At 49.0% G+C, this 19,684-nt stretch overlaps 1 protein-coding gene across 9 annotated transcripts in view; it reads left to right on the forward strand.

Moving 5' to 3' along the window:
* cfap54 (cilia and flagella associated protein 54) overlaps positions 1 to 19,684 on the forward strand; it is a 724,932-nt gene that overhangs the window by 552,895 nt on the left and 152,353 nt on the right. For all 9 annotated transcript variants that reach the window (XM_070897703.1, XM_070897704.1, XM_070897705.1 and 6 more), the window contains one exon: positions 12,753 to 12,903. In XM_070897703.1, the coding sequence (XP_070753804.1) occupies positions 12,753 to 12,903 (151 nt within the window). The remainder of the gene's footprint in view (positions 1 to 12,752; positions 12,904 to 19,684) is intronic.

A 19,684-nucleotide genomic window follows, 5' to 3' on the forward strand; every position in this document is an offset into this window, starting at 1 on the left:
AACTTCCCACATGCCACAGGATGTGCAATCCACGGGACTGAGCTCCCTTGCCATCCCTCTAGTTAGACTCGTAACTATCAAGCAAAAATAAACTCTAAACCTTAGCAAAACACACCCAGCAACTATTCAGCAGTCAGCTGATTTAACTAACCTTTATTTAAAGACTAAGTACTAACTTAACAAACAAAAAAACCCACTTACCAATCACTAAACTCTGACGTCCCTTTCAAATGTTGCTTATTGAGCCTTGCCTTTTAAGCCTCCGCCTCAGCTCCCGCTGCTGCTCCCACACAGGTCCGCTGCCTCTCTGAAATATCACTTACCTATTTATAACTTTTTAATTAATCTTGCTCTCTTCTCTGAATTCCCACTCTTTCCAAACTCCCGAATAAACCACTCCGTTTAAGACCTCTCTGTAACATCTTGTAGGGGCCAGTCTCTTTTGCGAAATGGGACTAAGCATGGACTCATGAGGGTCAACAATTAATCGCTTGAGTTTTAAACACAACAACATTCACCATTCCAGTGTAAAATTTTCTGGGGGGAAAATTGTGGTAATTTGCGCCAACGGGGGACTTTGTGAGAGGGCGTGGCGTCACTAACGACTCCCATGAAATTCGGCAGGAGTTTAGCATGATCCAGATGGCAAGACTGGATGAAATACAGAAGTCACGACACGGTCACTATTCACTTCATACCCAACAAACCTGTTAACAATCTGTGACCCACACACAATGTCCCATCTATGGCTGGGGGAAAGAAGGTCAGGAACTTGTTGGGGGAGATGATCATGAATCCATAGGGGAAGAACTTGATCAGGGGGAGGTCAGGAACTTCGGGGTGGGGGTTGGGGGCGGGGAGGGTAATGGGGAAAGAAGGTCAGGAACTTGGGCTGGGTGGGGGTGAGTAGGTCAGCAACTTGGGTTGGGATGGGTGATTAGGTCAGGAACTTGGGATGGGATGAGTGATTAGGTCAGGAACTTGGGCTGGGGGGGATTACTAGGTCAAGAACTCTGGGCGCGGGGGAAGTATATCAGCAACGTGGTGTGTGATTAGGTCAGGAACTTGGGCTGGGGGGTATTAGGTCAGGAACTTGGGCTGGAGGGTTGGGGGGGTCGAGGGATTAGGTCATGAACTTGGGCGAGAGAGGGTGGGAGAAGGTCTTAATATGTGAGAGTGAGCTCTCTCCTTCTGGAGTTGGCAGTCAGAATGGCTCGAATTACTCTTTACAACGTCACTGATTACATAGGCAGGGCGGTTCTATTACACATTCCAGAGAAACTGCTGGTTGTGTCTTATCCTCCAAGGGGACCAATCAGCAATCAGTCACTTGATCAAAGGGACCCAATCAGAGCTTTTCGGTGTTGCAAATAAATGTGTCCCCAATTTATCGGGAGAGCCGAGACTTCTGCGCCTGGCGCAAAGTCTCGCCGCTCACGAGTGTTTCCACCTTCAAATGGAGCGGTACTGAATTTCTGGGCCCATCTCTTGGTTGGACTTGTCAATTCTCAGCTATTCTCAAAATTGTATAGAGTATTAATAGAAATAATAGCTGATGGTCTTTTGGGTACCTCACTTTTGTTTCTTACAAGCCTCCAATTCTGGCATTTTGCGTATCCCCGCTTTTAGCTGCCTGGGTCCTATGCACTGGTATTCCCTCCTTAAACCTCTCCTCCTCTCTACTTCTCTCTCCTCCTTTAAAACGCTTCTTCGAAATTACCTCTTTGACCACATCTGTCCTGATATCTCCTTCTGTGGCTCGGTGTCAAATTTTGATTGAAAATGCTCCTGTGAAGCACCCTGGGATGTTTTTCTACACTGGAGGCACTATATAAATTGTTGTTATTGTTTGTGTGTAATCATTGTCTGTATCAGCAAAAAGCTCTTAAAGGGAAACCGTCTCTATTTAAAAAGCCTCTTCTTGCTGAATGCTGACAGAGATAAAGCAACAGAGCAAGAAAGAAAGGGAGAGAAATTTGTGTGTTTAGTGCCACGATATGGCACTAAAACACCGGTCGGCTCTCTACCGCCAGCTGATGGCAGTTCCAGCAGCACACGCCATTTCCGTGTATAGCGCTGCCGCTAAGCTTGATTACTGTGGACATTGCAATCACGGAGATCATGACGTCAGTGATTGTGCAACGCTCGCTCTCTAAATGTTGTTTTGGTCATTGCAGTTACCGGCTGGAGAAAGCAATAGCAGGTAGAGGTGGCGTGCAGCAGCAGGAAGCCCACTTCAGTGACGATATTTAAAGGGATCCTCACCAATCACTCACGCTTAACAGGGTTTGGGTGGCTGAGTGCTACTTCCTGCAACTGCAAGAGTTTTCTTTAGTTAATTCAAGATTAGTTGGTATCAGGGAGTGTTCTGGCAAGTACAAAACTCCCTAATTATTTTTGACACGTTTCAAACTGCAACACTTGCTAAACGTCATGTCGCCCTCCAGGATCTATGGCAAGAGGGAGTGGCGGCAGCGAGAAAGATGAGTAAATGTTCGCAGAGGGAGGAGGAGGGCCATCAAGGCTTTCAACACGAGGCCTTACCCACCTAGGGTTATCCGACAGCACTTCTCCTACCTTCAATTAGCCAAGGAGCAGTGTATGAGGAGGCTCCAGCCTCAGACCAGTGTGACCACGGCTCTTTTAGTGGTTGTCAAGGTCATCGTGGCCCTCAATTTCTTCGCCAGTGGTTCCTTCAACCCTGCAGCAGGAGACACTTTACACCAGGATAAGAACATAAGAACATAAGAATTAGGAACAGGAGGAGGCCATCTAGCCCCTTGAGCCTGCCCCGCCATTCAACAAGATCATGGCTGATCTGGCCGTGGACTCAGCTCCACTTACTCGCCCGCTCCCCATAACCCTTAATTCTCTTATTGGTTAAAAATCTATCTATCTGTGACTTGAATACATTCAATGAGCTAGCCTCAACTGCTTCCTTGGGCAGAGATTCACAACCCTCTGGGAGAAGAAATTCCTTCTCAACTCAGTTTTAAATTGGCTCCCCTGTATTTTGAGGCTGTGCCCCCTAGTTCTAGTCTCCCTGACCAGTGGAAACAACCTCTCTGCCTCTATCTTGTCTATCCTTTTCATTATTTTAAATGTTTCTATAAGATCACCCCTCATCCGTCTGAACTCCAACGATTAAAGACCCAGTCTACTCAATCTATCATCATAAGGTAACCCCCTCATCTCCGGAATCAGCCTAGTGAATCGTCTCTGTACCCCCTCCAAAGCTAGTATATCCTTCCTTAAGTAAGGTGACCAAAACTGCACACAGTACTCCAGGTGCGGCCTCACCAATACCCTATACAGTTGCAGCAGGACCTCCCTGCTTTTGTACTCCATCCCTCTCGCAATGAAGGCCAACATTCCATTCGCCTTCCTGATTACCTGTTGCACCTGTAAACTAACTTTTTGGGATTCATGCACAAGGACCCCCAGGTCTCTCTGCACCGCAGCATGTTGTAATTTCTCCCCATTCAAATAATATTCCCTTTTACAGTTTTTTTTCCCAAGGTGGATGACCTCACATTTTCCGACATTGTATTCCATCTGCCAAACCTTAGCCCATTCGCTTAACCTATCTAAATCTCTTTGCAGCCTCTCTGTGTCCTCTACACAACCTGCTTTCCCACTAATCTTTGTGTTATCTGCAAATTTTGTTACACTACACTCTGTCCCCTCTTCCAGGTCATCTATGTATATTGTAAACAGTTGTGGTCCCAGCACCGAACCCTGTGGCACACCACTAACCACTGATTTCCAACCCGAAAAGGACCCATTTATCCCGACTCTCTGCTTTCTGTTAGCCAGCCAAATCTCTATCCATGCTAATACATTTCCTCTGACTCCGCGTACCTTTATCTTCTGCAGTAACCTTTTCTGTGGCACCTTATCGAATGTCTTTTGAAAATCTAAATACACCACATCCATCGGTACACCTCTATCCACCATGCTCGTTATATCCTCAAAGAATTCCAGTAAATTAGTTAAACATGATTTCCCCTTCATGAATCCATGCTGCGTCTGCTTGATTGCACTATTCCTATCTAGATGTCCCGCTATTTCTTCCTTAATGATAGTTTCAAGCATTTTCCCCACTACAGATGTTAAACTAACCGGCCTATAGTTAACTGCCTTTTGTCTGCCCCCTTTTTTAAACAGAGGCGTTACATTAGCTGCTTTCCAATCCGCTGGTACCTCCCCAGAGTCCAGAGAATTTTGGTAGATTATAACGAATGCATCTGCTATAACTTCCGCCATCTCTTTTAATACCCTGGGATGCATTTCATCAGGACCAGGGGACTTGTCTACCTTACATCCCATTAGCCTGTCCAGCACTACCCCCCTCGTGATCGTGATTGTCTCAAGGTCCTCTCTTCCCACATTCCAGTGACCAGCAATTTTTGGCATGGTTTTTGTGTCTTCCTCTGAAGACCGAAGCAAAATAATTGTTTAAGGTCTCAGCCATTTCCGCATTTCCCATTATTAAACCCCCCTTCTCATCTTCTAAGGGACCAACATTTACTTTAGTCACTCTTTTCCGTTTTATATATCTGTAAAAGCTTTTACTATCCGTTTTTATGTTTTGCGCAAGTTTACCTTCGTAATCTATCTTTCCTTTATTGCTTTCTTCGTCATTCTTTGCTATTGTTTAAAATTTTCCCAATCTTCTATTTTCCCACTAACCTTGGCCACCTTATATGCATTGGTTTTTAATTTGATACTCTCCTTTATTTCCTTGGTTATCCACGGCTGGTTATCCCTTCTCTTACCGCCCTTCTTTTTCACTGGTTGTTTTTAGCACTATGAAAGAGCTCCTTAAAAGTCCTCCACTGTTCCTCAATTGTGCCACTGTTTAGTCTGTGTTTCCAGTCTACTTTAGCCAACTCTGCCCTCATCCCACTGTAGTTCCCTTTGTTTAAGCATAGTACGCTCGTTTGAGACACTACTTCCTCACCCTCAATCTGTATTACAAATTCAACCATACTGTGATCACTCATTCTGAGAGGATCTTTTACGAGGAGATCGTTTATTATTCCTGTCTCATTACACAGGACCAGATGTAAGATAGCTTGCTCCCTTGTAGGTTCTGTAACATACTGTTCTAAGAAACAATCCCATATGCATTCTATGAATTTCTCCTCCAGGTTCCCCCGTGAGATTTGATTTGACCAATCGATATGAAGTTTAAAATCCCCCATGATTACTGCTGTTCCTTTTTCACATGCCTCCATTATTCCCTTGATTATTGCCCGCCCCACCGTGAAGCTATTATTTGGGGGCCTATAAACTACACCCACCAGTGACTTTTTTCCCTTACTATCTCTAATCTCCACCCACAATGATTCAACATTTTGTTCATTAGAGCCAATATCGCCTCTCACAACTGCCCTGATATCATCCTTTATTAACAGAGCTACCCCACCTCCTTTCCCTTCTCGTCTATCTTTTCGAATCGTCAGATACCCCTGTATGTTTAATTCCCAGTCTTGGCCACCCTGCAACCATGTTTCTGAAATGGCCACCAAATCATACTCATTTGTAATGATTTGTGCCGTCAACTCATTTAATTTATTTTGAATGCTGCGTGCGTTTAGGTAGAGTGTTTTAATCCTAGTTTTTAAACCATGATTTTTAGTTTTGACCCCTCCTGCAGCTCCTTTACATTCAGTGGCCCGTTTTGTTTTTTGCCTTGGGTTTCTCTGCCCTCCACTTTTACTCATCTCCTTTCTGTCTTTTGCTTTTGTCTCCTTTTTGTTTCCCTCTGTCTCCCTGCATTGGTTCCCATGCCCCTGCCATATTAGTTTAACTCCTCCCCAACAGCACTAGCAAACACTCCCCCTAGGACATTGGTTCTGGTCCTGCCCAGGTGCAGACCGTCCGGTTTGTACTGGTCCCACCTTCCCCAGAACCGGTTCCAATGCCCCAGGAATTTGAATCCCTCCCTGCTGCACCACTGCTCAAGCCACGTATTCATCTGAGCTATCCTGCGATTCCTACTCTGACTAGCACGTGGCACTGGTAGCAATCCTGAGATTACTACTTTTGAGGTCCTACGTTTTAATTTAGCTCCTAGCTCCTTAAATTCATCTCGTAGGACCTCATCCCTTTTTTTATCTATATCGTTGGTACCAATGTGCACCATGACAACTGGCTGTTCACCCTCCCTTTTCAGAATGTCCTGCACCCGCTCCGAGACATCCTTGACCCTTGCAACAGGGAGGCAACATACCATCCTGGAGTCTCGGTTGCGGCCGCAGAAACGCCTATCTATTCCCCTTACAATCGAATCCCCTATCACTATCGCTCTCCAACTCTTTTTTCTGCCCTCCTGTGCAGCAGAGCCAGCCACGGTGCCATGAACTTGGCTGCTGCTGCCCTCCCCTGATGAGTCATCCCCCTCAACAATACTCAAAACGGTATATCTGTTTTGCAGGGGGATGACCGCAGGGGACCCCTGAACTACCTTCCTTGCACTGCTCTTCCTGCTGGTCTTCCATTCCCTAGCTGGCTGTGGACCCTTCACCTGCGATAAGACCAACTCACTAAATGTGCTATTCACGTCATTCTCAGCATCGTGGATGCTCCAGAGTGAATCCACCCTCAGCTCCAATTCCGCAACGTGGTCTGTCAGGAGCTTGAGGCGGATACACTTCCCGCACACGTAGTCGTCAGGGACACCGGAAATGTTCCTGAGTTCCCACATGGTACAGGAGGAGCATAACACGTGACCGAGCTCTCCTGCCATGACTTAACCCTTAGATTGGCACAACAATGCTAAAGTTTACTCACTGTTATAGAAGAGAAAAAAGAAAAACTACTCACCAATCACCAGCCAATCACTTACCCCCTTGGCTGTGACGTCACCTTTCTGTTTCTTTCTACTTCTTTTTTGCCTTCTCCCTCTCGCCGACCCCGGACTCGCACTGCTCCGAGCTCCCGCCTCCTCGACTGACTGCTCGAACTGCCTGACTCCCGCTGGCCTTTATAGGCCTCTCGCCGACCCCGGACTCGCACTGCTCCGAGCTCCCGCCTCCTCGACTGACTGCTCGAACTGCCTGACTCCCGCTGGCCTTTATAGGCCTCTCGCCGACCCCGGACTCGCGCTGCTCCGAGCTCCCGCCTCCTCGACTGACTGCTCGAACTGCTCAACTCCCGCTGGCCTTTATAGGCCTCTCGCCGACCCCGGACCCGCGCTGCTCCGAGCTCCCGCCTCCTCGACTGACTGCTCAAACTGCTCAACTCCCGCTGGCCTTTATAGGCTTTGGCTTCCCAATCACCAGAGAGCAGGTCCAGCTTGCATGTGGCTTTGCCAGGATAGCAGGCTTTCCCCTGGTGCATCTTCATCATAGGCAGTCCCTCGAAATGAGGATGACTTGCTTCCATGCCGAAAAGGGATGAGTTCACAGGAGTTTCAATGAAGGACCTAATATTCCAGATCCCGAACTGCATGTTGAAGGGTGGGAGATGCCTGTGTGTGGATTTTTTTAACGTGCGGTGGCCGTTGCACACCATCCACCACACGGGCTTGACAGAGCCAGGTCTTGGTCCAGTGGCAAGGGTTAACCAGGACGACTGGAGACCAGCTCTGCTGCACGGACCTAGTGCGCACACATATCGCAGTGTGGGCTGGCCCGTGCTGCCCCTGGGCCCTCGGCTCTTCTGGGCCCCGAACTCTCGCCTCTCCTGGGCCCCGATCACATCCCTCTACGGACTCTTTCCGCTCCTTCGCTCTGACCTCGCCGCTGCTGCTGTACCTGCCTGCACTGCAGTCAGCCGTCGCCCTCCTGCAACAGCACGCGCTGTTCCCTGAAGTGGCATGCCGCCGCACGCTGCTCCCTCTAATGGTCCCAGCCGGCCTAGAGTATATACATCTGTGCAGGGTGCCATTGATTGCACCCACGTTGCTTTGCGGGCACTGCTTAACAATCCTGAGATCTTCCATAACCGCAAAGGCTACCACTCACTTAATGTGCCGTTCGTGTACGACCACACACAGCGAATCCTCAACGTTAATGCCCGCCATTCTGTGCCAAACTGGTATGCCAGCACTCTTCCAAATACCATGTCAAGCTTGAGGGTGGCATGCTCGGAGACAAGGGAAATCTGCTCTCCATCTGGCTCATGACTCCCCTCCGCAACGCGAACACTTATGCCCAGCACTCATATAATGAGAGCCATGCTGCCACCAGGAACATCATCGAGCAGACCATTGGCCTCCTGAAGCAATGGTTCCACTGCCTTGATCGCTTGGGAGGAGTCCTCCAGTACTCGGCTGAGCGGATGGCCTATTTCATGGTGGTGTGTTGCCTGCTCCACAACTTGACCATCATGAGGGCTCAGCCGTTGCTACTAGGGATTACCGGACCTCCTCAGGAGGACGAGGGAGAGGAAGAGGAACAGGAGGGGGGGAGGAGGCAGGCAGACAATTGGTCTTCCGAACAGGCTGTCCACGACCGGCTCATCAGACTAGAAGGCCCGGCTGTAGACTGCATCATCTCAGCATGTGCGACTTGACTGGGCTGACTGGCTGACAGGCAGTGGCAATGACAATGGAGGAGTGGAAGTGGTGGGAGTAGGAATGCAGTCAGCCTGAGTGGACAGCAGGTTCCTGCTCCACTGACCTACTGCCACTCCACTGGGGCAGTGCCTCAGCATTCCTAGCAATTTGTTGCAGTATAGATTGCTTCCTCTGCAGCACTATGACGTTGGGTTGCTTCCGCCTGTGACATCGTCCATCATGCACGGCATCATGTCTGGGTCGCCACGGTCCCTCTGGTAGAGTACCATAATTTGCAGACTGGAAATCCTGGCCTCCATGCTGTGCGCAGAGCCCCGTGCAATGTTGGAGGTGGACCCTTCCATGCTCCTTGACATTGCTGAGAGGCTCTCTGGCAGCCTTACCATTGCACCTACCATTTCCGTGTGCATGCCAATTACCCTTCTTATGAAGGCCTCCCCATCTGGAGATCTGGCCCCCAAGATACCCTTTCCCCCTGGGCTGACTGCAGCTCATTCGTGCCCGGTGCCTCACCCTGTGCTACTATACTAGCCTCGAAAGAATGCGTAGTAGTAGTATCTGAGCTGTTATCTGCAAATGAGAGATGCAGTGTCTTCTTCCTCCTCCTGTTCTCCCCCCCTTGCTCTCAGCAGTGACCTCGGGGGAAGACTGCTCAGGCGCTTGCTGATTATCTAAAAGCAGAAAGGCACAAGAGTGATGGTAAGGGGAGGGGCGCAGGAAGGCAGAAGCATGAGTAGCTTGAAAGTGAGAAGAGATTGTGGGCTGAGAGGGAGGTGGCATGTGAGAGGAAGGATTATGAATGAACATACCGTTGTTGTCTCCAAAGGGATGAATGTTGCCAATGGCCGCAGTGCCGACAACCTGGCGCCCAGTGATCTTAAGCACTCTACTCTCCAGCTGCCTCAGCTCTTTAATGTCGGCCTGGCCCTCACCTGTGCCTTCCTGCTCTCGATGATTGTGAGCGATCTTAGCCTGAAAGATGAAGGGAAGTGATACAGTGAGTGTGGTGCAGTGTGTTTGGGTGATGTGCCTGCCATAGTTGAATAGCTGTCATTGTGTGCAAGGTGTGAGATGTGGGTGTGAGTGTTGCTAGGTAGAGACTGTTGGTGGGTGAGTGCTGGGGGTGTGTTGCATTGAGCAGTGTGTGAAGCTTGTGGTACAGATGGTGGTATGTGGCATTTGCTGAAACCTTCACTCACCCTGACCATCCGTGTGAGCTCATTAATTTTCTTCCTGCACTGGATGTGGGTCCTGGGGTGCACAGTGCTGCCCGTGATGCGGTGTGCCACCTCTCCCCACATAGTGCGGCAGACTTGTGGTTAGGACCTCCTGCCAGTTGGCGGGGATAGGACCGCCCGACTCCTCTCCAGCGCAAACACCAATGCCTCCAGAACTTCATTGGAGAACCTGCAGACTCTCTCCCTATGTCTCCAGTCTGCCGTGTTTGCAACGGATGTCTTCTGACTGTTGCTTGCTTTGCTGTTGGGGCAGCTGCAGTGCCAGTAAGCCTGACAATGAGGTGCTGCAGCATCACTGAACTTCCCCTTTGAGTACTGGAAAAAACCTGTGCAGTTATGACTTGCACTCGATATCGGTCCAGCTTTGTAGTGTAATGCCAATCAGCTTGAGTTTTTAGACTAGAATCATGACTACAACCATTTTAATGAAGAATTCGCATAAATTTTGCGTGAATCCTACACGATTTTCAGATGGCGCAGCTTAACCTTTTTTAATCTAAATACTGCCCATTTCTTGGCTATAACGAATTTCTATCCCAAAGACTACTTGCATTTATATAGGCTGTAATTTTCTGGGGTCCGTGCAGGCGTGATCGGAGGCACGTCGGGTGGTAAATTTGAAATAAGTTGGAGCGGGTCCGGAACCTGCTGTAATCCTGCCCCCACGTGCCTTTCCCTCAGGTGCATTTACTGGTGCGGCAGCGAACGGCAAAGGCGGGCGAGGTAATTCAAATCATTATCAGCTTGTCAGACCCTTCAGCGCCTTTTTTAGCCTACCTTTTTAATTTCCCTGGATGACCACAGGATTCAGGCAGCTCGCGAACCACATCTGTTAACCTGAGGCCGGAGTTCAGTGCTCATTGCTCCAGCCCACAGCATGAAATGTATTACAAAAGCTCCCACCTCACAGCCGATTACTTTCCTCAGGCAGAAGCTGTTGCTGCATTTCCAGCACACATTTAGCTTTCTACAGGCTGTAAGTGTTTTCAGTAAAATTGCCATCCAGTCTCACCTCATTGGTAGAACTATCACACCATTGAAAATTGCTTCTCTCATCTCGACTAGACCTGCCATCTAGTCCATCAGTATGGGTGCCGTTTATACGCTCTCACCTTGGTCCTCAGAATCCCACCACGATCAGCTCCAAAACCAGCAGCACCAACAACACCAACCTTCTCTGCAATCAACTGATGCTGCACTGGACAGAGGGCATCTGCACCCGGGAGGCCAGGGATGGCCTCACTATGGCCAGATTTACTTCACTTGACGCTTTACACCCTGGCTGCCACATGATGCACCATGTTGGCACCACCCCAACACCATAAAACACCCACAAAATGCCCAAGCTGTTTCTTTCACACTCATCACCATTGTGGGGGGTACCGTTATGTCTCACCATTCACTGCAACTCACTAAGCCACTTCCAAATCTGTCCAAGAACACAAAGTTTTGAAAATAAAGCTTTCAATCTTTGACAACACATTAACAGAAACTTTACATGGCCATTGCATAAACACCCAAGTGCCTATCCTGTGTGTTAGTTGGTATGATTGCACTAGGATGAAGGTGAGTGTGACTGGGGGTGTGATAATATATAGCGAGAGGGATGGGTGGAGGTCCAAGGTAAGTTGGTGTAAGGATGTGCAGGGACAGGGTAGGGAAGGTGGAGTGTTGGGATGTGATGAGAGGCACAGGAGGATGAGGTTGCGTGAGGCTTTGTACTAACATTTTGTGATCTACTGAGATCATTGAAACATTTGCGACACTGCACCCAGGTCCCCTGACCACATTCCTACTTGTGCCCTCCTTTGAAATGTGCAACCAGGCTGTGTTGGTGTCCTGGGGAGGTCTCTTCCACCCATGGGAAGGGAAGAGGACCCCCCTGTGTGCTGTGACTCCACAAGCATTGGAAGGGAGTCATGGGAGAGCCTGGGTGCAGCCCTGTGCCTTTCTGCAATGACTGTCAGTGTTTGCAGCACCTCAATGCTGTAGAACGCTGATAGCACAAATGTCAAAGTAAATTTGGACATGGTCCCTCTAAGGAAACTGGCTGATGACGCGTCATAAAATGATGTCACCAGACCTGCTTCCTGTAATTGACCCGGTAAATGCGCTGGGCAGGTTTAACAATCCTAATCAAGGGAAATTAATTTCAGACAGCAGGATGGAGCCAGCAGCGGGGTTAGGACCCGCCACTGACGTCGCCCAGCACGGTCCCGCTGAGGTCAGGAAAATCGTGGCTGAAATGGTGGGGGGGGGTAGACATGCGGCATGAAGTGAGGAGGGTGGTGGAACATGCAGCATGAAGTGGGGGAGCGGGGGGGAACATGCAGCATGAAGTGTGGGGGGGGGGCGGTGAAGAAAAAGCATCATGAGATGGGGGGGTGGGGGCGGGGGGCTGGGGGGGGAAGGAGTATGCCAGCGTGAATTGAGGGGTGTGGAGTGTTTAAGGAGAACCAGGGGAGGAAAGTTGAGAATCCAGCATGAACTGAAAGTGGGGAGTAGAGCCCGAGTAAACTGAATGGGAGTGTCCGCTATCAATTTTAATGCAATTTATCAATCAGGTTTAGCAACAGAATACCAATACCTGTCCACTAAAGCCTGTAATTTCTCTGCAACAGTTGAGTGAAAAGTCCCAAAGCCTTTTGCTGTGCAAGTGATGGAATATTGAAGTATGCCTGCTGCTATGTTCGGACTAGCCTGTGCCCACTGCACTTTCAGTATAACTTCCTATATTCAAAGCCCTTTCAGATTGTAAGCTTTTTTTTAGGCTGGTATATTTTTAAGCTTTTGCTCATTTAGATTATATATTTATGCGCGGTTTTCGTTTGATGGTTTCCCAGGTCAGTTCAGAGCAACATTCAATGTGACCTTGACCTGACCTGAGGCTGATGAACAATAAATGCATTGCTTTGATTTGAAGTAAACTTAAAATGCTTCTTCACTGTGTAAAGGATGAAATTGTAATGGAAAATGTTTTCCCCTAGTTAACTGAAGACCACGTTTATAAAAATCTGCATCTGGAGCCTTACAATGTGGAAGCCCGTGGTCGTTTGCATATGGGTCTTTGGTTGAAATGTCGGTTGGCTATGGTGACTGCCCTGACTGCTCAGATATATGGTGTGGGACTAAAGAAAGGTATTTTGCTTTCAATTTCCACTTGCCCAGTTTATTGATATCTTAGCCATCTTTCTTGATTTAACTAAGCATTTTTCTAGTCTTTTCAGGCCAGTTCAATATATTCAGAGTTTGCATTATAATGTTCTTGCTTCTAGCCAAGAAGTGAGCGAAGGACACATCTCATTTACAACGGTCACTACTGTTAAACTGCTAGGTTAGACACAGTGGGGGAGAAATTAAGCTCTGTAGCGCCTGTTTTTAGGCACTACACGGCCACCTAATACTTGAAAATGGCATCTGAGATGCGTGCGCACACGTCCGACGGCATCTTAGTAAAAGGGCTGACGTGCACGAACCTAGAGCAGGTAGATCATGAGGTGAATCAGTGTGCAACGCGGATTTGATGCCAGCGCTGCCATTTTTGATCACCATGTTTTAGCCTATGCCTTGTCGTAACCTCGCACAGCTGATCACAAGGTTAAATGACATAAATGATCCCCCACCAGCACTACTTAAAGGGATCAAGAACTACTGACAGGTTAGTTGCTGGATTATTTCTTATGACTTCTGGTGAAATTGTTTGGGCTGGATTTTCAATTGTCTAACGCCTCAGTTAGCGGCCAGAGGGGGCGTTAATGGGAGTGTAAGAGGTTAGCGAACAGGTGCGCAACTTTCACCCCGATGGGAAATGCATTAGAAGCTCACCGGGGGGCGCAAACCATTAACGCCTGGCTGCTGACGATCAGTCTGATCATGACGTATTCCTGGTGCAACACTTATCTCATTTAGCCAAGAACAACGTCTGGAAAAACAGTGGGTAGAGGCTTGCAGAGTCATTAACTGGCGGCTACTTAAAGGAATGAGGAAGCGCTTCCCTCGGAGGTCACAGTCAGTGCAACGTTTACACACAGCACGGTGGTGAGCCTCCAAATTTGTAGCTGCAGACAGACATACCAGTTGAGATTGAGAGAAAGTAAATTGTAAAACTTTAATGGGTGCATTACTAGTTTGCCAACGTCGCATTCTACATGCTCTAGGAAGGCGTCATGAAGAGAGAAGGGCCGTTGGCTACTTTCTCTCAATCTCAACTGGTATGTCTGTCTGCAGCTACAAATTCGGCGGCCGAAATGGGAGAGCCCCTAGACGTCGGGGCAGGAGGCCTTACCCCTCCATGGCTTCACCGGTGGCAACACTCATACCTAGACCTGTCCAAGGAGCAGTGTGTCAAAAGGCTGCGCTTCTGAAAAGAGGTTGTTACAGAGATATGCCATCTCCTGCAGGCAGATCTGCTGCCTCACACAGCACCAGGACTGCGCTGCCCGTCGCATTGAAGCTCACAGTGGCACTAACCTTCTATGCCCCCGGCTCCTTCCAGGCTGCATCAGGGGACATATGCAGCATCTCACAATTCGCAGCACATCACTGCAGCCGCGATGACACACAGGCTCTCTACATCCGTCAAATGGACATCATTACCTTCCCGATGAGCAGGGAGAAACAGCATGAGCGTGCATGTGGGTTTGCCAGGGTAGCGGGCTTTCCGAGGGTGCAAGGAGAAATTGACTGCATGCACATGGCCTTGCGAGCACTATTCCAGAATGCAGAGGTATTCAGAAACAGAAAAGGATACCATTCGATAAATGTACAGCTGGTGTGCGACCACACGCAGTGCATCCTCGCACTCAATGCTCGCTATCCTGGAAGCACCACATGATGCGTTTATCCTCCAGGAGAGCACTGTGCCATGACTGTTTCAGCCATCACGGGAAGGCTGAGGCTAGCTGCTCGAGGACAAGCTGGCCGCCTGGCTAATGATTCCCCTCCACAACCCCACCACAGTGCCTGAGGAACGCTACAATGAGAGCCACGGCTGCCATACGCAGACAGTAGGGGTACTGAAGCGGCAATTCCGATGCCTGGACCACCCTGAAGGCAGCCTTCAGTACTCCCCTCAACAGGTCTCACTATTCATTGTGGTGTGCTGCATGCTGCACAACTTGGCCAACATGAGGGCCTGGGCCTTGCCAGTGGGGATCACAGGCACACTTCAGGAGGACGAGGAGGAGGGGGAGGGCCAAGAGGAGGAGGAAGAGGACCAGGAGCCTGCCAACATCCTGAATGTCCAGCTAGACGATGAGGACCAGCAGCAGCCACGGAGGAGACCGTGTGCCAATGTTGGCGGCAGCAGGGCTATTCAACGGTGGCTCATAAGGGAACGCTTCGCTTAAATGGAGTGAACTGAGGGATGCAGCTAATAATGAGCACATATTGTGGCACGATCATGCCACCTCTCCATTACAAGTCAACAGTCATACACCAGAAGCTGAAGGAAATGTTCAATGTTACATTTTTTTGGAAACACATCCCTTAAACAACCACAAAAACCCCAACCCACCTGAAAGAAACACAATGGGGCACTCACCCCTTCAAATAATACAACAGATGAATAACATTTACACCTTTTCTACACAGGACCCATGGACACACCTTTCATCAGTGGGTCATACGTAGGCATTTCCCACCCCTTTGCCTCACCCTCCTCCCTTGCCTACTGCTCCTCCTCAATGGGTCCTCAGTGCCTGCAGGAAAGCCGCTTGAGGGCTACTGTGTGTATGAGGGAGACAGGACAGATGGTCTAGCACGACGTCCCGGATCAGCTCTGGGCCTGGAAGTCCCGGCTGCTGACGGCAGCAGTGTGGGATAGCTGGGGTGCAGACCGCGGCAGGTGCAAAGGTGGAACGGCAGTGTTGGGAGACCGAATTATGTCCTCCTGAGAGAGGATATCACATTCCATCTCAACCGACGGCCTGTCACTCCCCGGGTCAGAGCCCCAACATCCGGCCGGAGCAATCTGGTGGAGCGCAGATTGCTGGCCTACTTCAGCACTGTTAGCTCCCCGTTGGACTGATGGGGCCCCAGACACGATGGCAGCAGTCAGTGTTTGCATGGCATCAATTTGACGCTGCATCAGAGCAGACAGCACAATGATGCCAGTACACACTGACGACATGATAGAATGCAGGTGTTGTGTGGTCTCAGCCTGCTGCTCAAGGCAAGGCAGCAGTCTGAGCTCAACTGCAGGCTTTAGACCTTTAATGGAAGCTGTTTGTGCTGCAATGGAAGCTGTGACCGGCCATCGGACGCTGCATCATGGTCCACAGGTGGACAAATGGAGGTGACAATCAGATGCTGCATCATGGTGGGCTCCACAGGTGAGCTGATGGAGGTGACCACCCATTCCATGTTGGAATGGATGGGCTCCGAGCTCTGCACAAAGGCCTGTGCCAAGTTGGTGCTGCGCTCCTCCATGCTCCTTGACATTGACGCAGGCTTTCTGGCAGGCTTTCCAGTGCACCAAACATTTGGTGATGTGTACCCAGTAGCCTTCTTCCGTAGCCTGGCCCATCGAAGTCCTCATCTGAGTTCTCTACAACAGAACTAGTGTGCGCCCTTGCCCTCCGGCGAGCTGGAACCTGCATTATCCTTTCCCCCCACCCATGTTGCTGGGCACTTGTGCCCAGTGCCTCAACACATGCAGATCCCTCCTCTCTCCTGGCCTCGAAAATACACGCTGTATCTGAACTGGTGGCTGTGAGTGTAAGATCAAGTGACACTGTCTCTTCATCTTTACTGTCTTTTTTCTCTTCCTCCACTGACTCGGAAGGCTCCAGTTCTAGGGTATCTGAAATGAAAAAGGAACAAGGGTTAGGTTGTGGTGAGGGGAGAGGAAATGCATGATTACACCATCTGCAGCTTCTAAATCAGAAGGGATTGAGGGATGAGGGAACATAAGAAGACTGTTGGGCACAAATACAAAGGACTACTTGCTATGGGCATCTCTGCATTGGGCACCTGTCACGTGGAGACCTACCAAAATGAGATGGGAGGAGCAATGACATAATCCCTGCCTCATTACCATTCAATTTACAGCCTTGCACCTGCCCCAGGCATGTGTTCTACCCCATGAGGAACCTGCCCAAGGTGCACCGCAAAAAGGAGCAACTTTCCGGCATCTCAGTCTTCTGCCCTTTTTCCTCTGCCTTGCACCTGGGAAATAAGCATCCTCGTAAGTGATTTATCCCCAACTGTAATTTATCCCGGAGCACACAACAGACGAAGTAGATACTTACAACTGTTCCTGAGTCAATTGCAGCTTGCACTAAATGAGGCTGTGGAGGAGGTGGACCATCGTACTCAATGATCCTTTTACAAAGCTGGTCCTGGGCGTATACCAACAGGGGAGTGACTTTCAGAGCGTACCTTTCACTCGTCAGCAGACAAATCAAGAAATCAGAAAATAAAATAACATTTTGATTTATTGCTTTTAAAGAGCTGGAAAGCCAATAACCGAAGTCTAAAATATTACATTTCATTTTTGAGGCCGCAATTTTCCGGGAGACTAGTAGGTTACCTGTACAGGTGTGCCTGGCCTAGTATAAAAGGCAGGTCACCAGATGTGATCCTCACTCTGGAGTTAACAAATAAAGGACCAAGGTTACTACAGATCAAGTGCAACACATTGCTTCGTGGAGTCATTGCTAGAGCATCCAAGGACACAACAGTCCCGAATCAGAGCACACAATTCCTCATAGGTCTTTTCCGTTGGATGTGCAGGTGAGAGCAGATTCTTTATGAAGCCATAGATTTTTGGACCACAAACCGTGAGGAAAGCCGCCCTGCGCCTAACTGCGTCAGCGTCTTCATCCATCTTGATGGCCACTAAGTACTGGTCAAGACAATCTGTACTGAAGTTAAAAAATTACGGGTCTCTTTCTTTTTTGACCTTAATGTCCCCTGCTAAAATTGTAGCAATCTCTCCTTGCATGAATGCCCAAGGGACATTTGTACCTACTAAAGGGCATTTTTCTCCACTGGGGCAATAAACTTCTCCATTCGCCCCCCGAGCCCTGTAAAATCCTCCCAGTCTTCTCCCTCCACGAATCGCTCCAGGATTCCAATGATGCTCATTTTTTTTTGTGTGTGTGTAAAAGTTCGCGTTGTGTCTCGTCGCCAAATGTTGCATATGCAATAACTCAATAGCCTTAGTACCGTGAACTCAATCAGGTGTGACCTGACTCTACTTTATTAGCTCTCAAAGTGAGGATTAAACATCCCCGGTAGCAGGTAAACCCAGGCATACATACATTACATCATTCCCCCGCAAGATCTTGGTACCAGTCCTGTTTACAAATTGAGATGGTTCGGAGCTTTCCGCTCCCTAGATGATCGTCTCAGTTCAATTCCAGATCTGGGTGAGCTCTCCGAGTCATTCATGACTTGAGGCTGGGTAGCTGATCTAATGGGAGTGGCAGTGTCCATGTTGGGGATTGAAGGTCCAGATTCATTGTCTTCTGATGGCTGAATATGAATCGGTTGGTCATTGATGATATCTTCTTCAAGCTGTTCCGGTTCGTCTGTGTGCCGCAATTTCATCTGATCAATGTGCCTCCTGCATGTTTGCCCATTAGTGAGCCTGACAATAAGCACCCTGTTACCCTCCTTGGCCGTAACAATGCCAGTGACCCACTTGGGGCCTTGACCACAATTTAGCACAAACACAGGATCATTAATAGAGATGTCACATGACACGGCAGTGCGATCATGATACCACTGCTGATGTTGATGTCTGTTTTCGACGTGATTGTTAAGATCAGGATGGACAAGCGAGAGCCTGGTCTTGAGAGCTCTCTACATCAACAGTTCAGCAGGGGGGACCCCGGTAAGCATGTGTGTGTCGTCCTGTAACTAAGCAGTATGCGTGACAAGCGAGTCTGCAAAGAACCGTGAGTTACACGTTTTAGGCTCTGCTTGATGGTTTGGACGGCCCGCTCCGCTTGACCATTGGACATGGGTTTGAATGGTGCTGACCTTAGGTTCTTGATACCATTGAGTTTCATAAACTCTTGAAACTCCAAACTCATGAAGCACGATCCGTTGTCGCTCACAACGATGTCGGGCAGACCATGAGGGGCGAACATGGCACGAAGGCTCTCAGTGGTAGCTGTAGATGTGCTGGATGACATTCTATCCATTTGGAATATGCACCCACCACCACCAAAAACATTTTGCCCAGGAAAGGACCCGCATTGTCAATGTGGATCCTCGACCATGGTTTGGATGGCCATGACCACAGACTTAGCGGAGATTCCACTGGTGCATTGCTTAACTGCATGCAAGTGTTGCACTGATGCACACATGACTCCAAATCAGAGTCAATGCCAGGCCACCAAACGTGAGACCTGGCAATGGCCTTCATCATCACAATACTGGGATGGGTACTGTGTAAATCCTGTACAAATCTCTCTCTGCCTTTCTTGGGCATAACAACATGATTACCCCATAAGCAAACAATCAGATTGAATAGATAGTTTGTCTTTGCGACGGTTGTAAGGTTTGGTCTCATCACACACTTCCCTGGGAATGGCCGACCAATCACCACTAAGGACGCAACGTTTTACAACTGATAAGATCGAATTTTGGCTGGTCTAGGTCCTAACTTGTTGAGCAGTGACAGGCGACCCTTCACTCTCAAAGGCATCCATGACCAACAGTAGGTCTGTCGGCTGTGGCGTTTCCACCTCCGGCGTGGGCAACGGTAAACGGCTCAATGCATCGGCACAATTCTTAGTACCAGGTCTGTGGCGAATGACATAATCATAGGCAGATAATGTCAGCGCCCACCTCTGGATGCAGGGCGACGCGCTGGTATTGATACCTCTATGCTCTGAAAACAGAGATATGAGCCGCTTGTGATCGGTTTCAAGCTCAAAACGAAGCCCAAACAGATACTGGTGCATCT

This window comes from Pristiophorus japonicus, chromosome 13 (genome assembly GCF_044704955.1).
Source record: "Pristiophorus japonicus isolate sPriJap1 chromosome 13, sPriJap1.hap1, whole genome shotgun sequence".
NCBI classification, from domain to species: Eukaryota; Metazoa; Chordata; class Chondrichthyes; family Pristiophoridae; genus Pristiophorus; species Pristiophorus japonicus.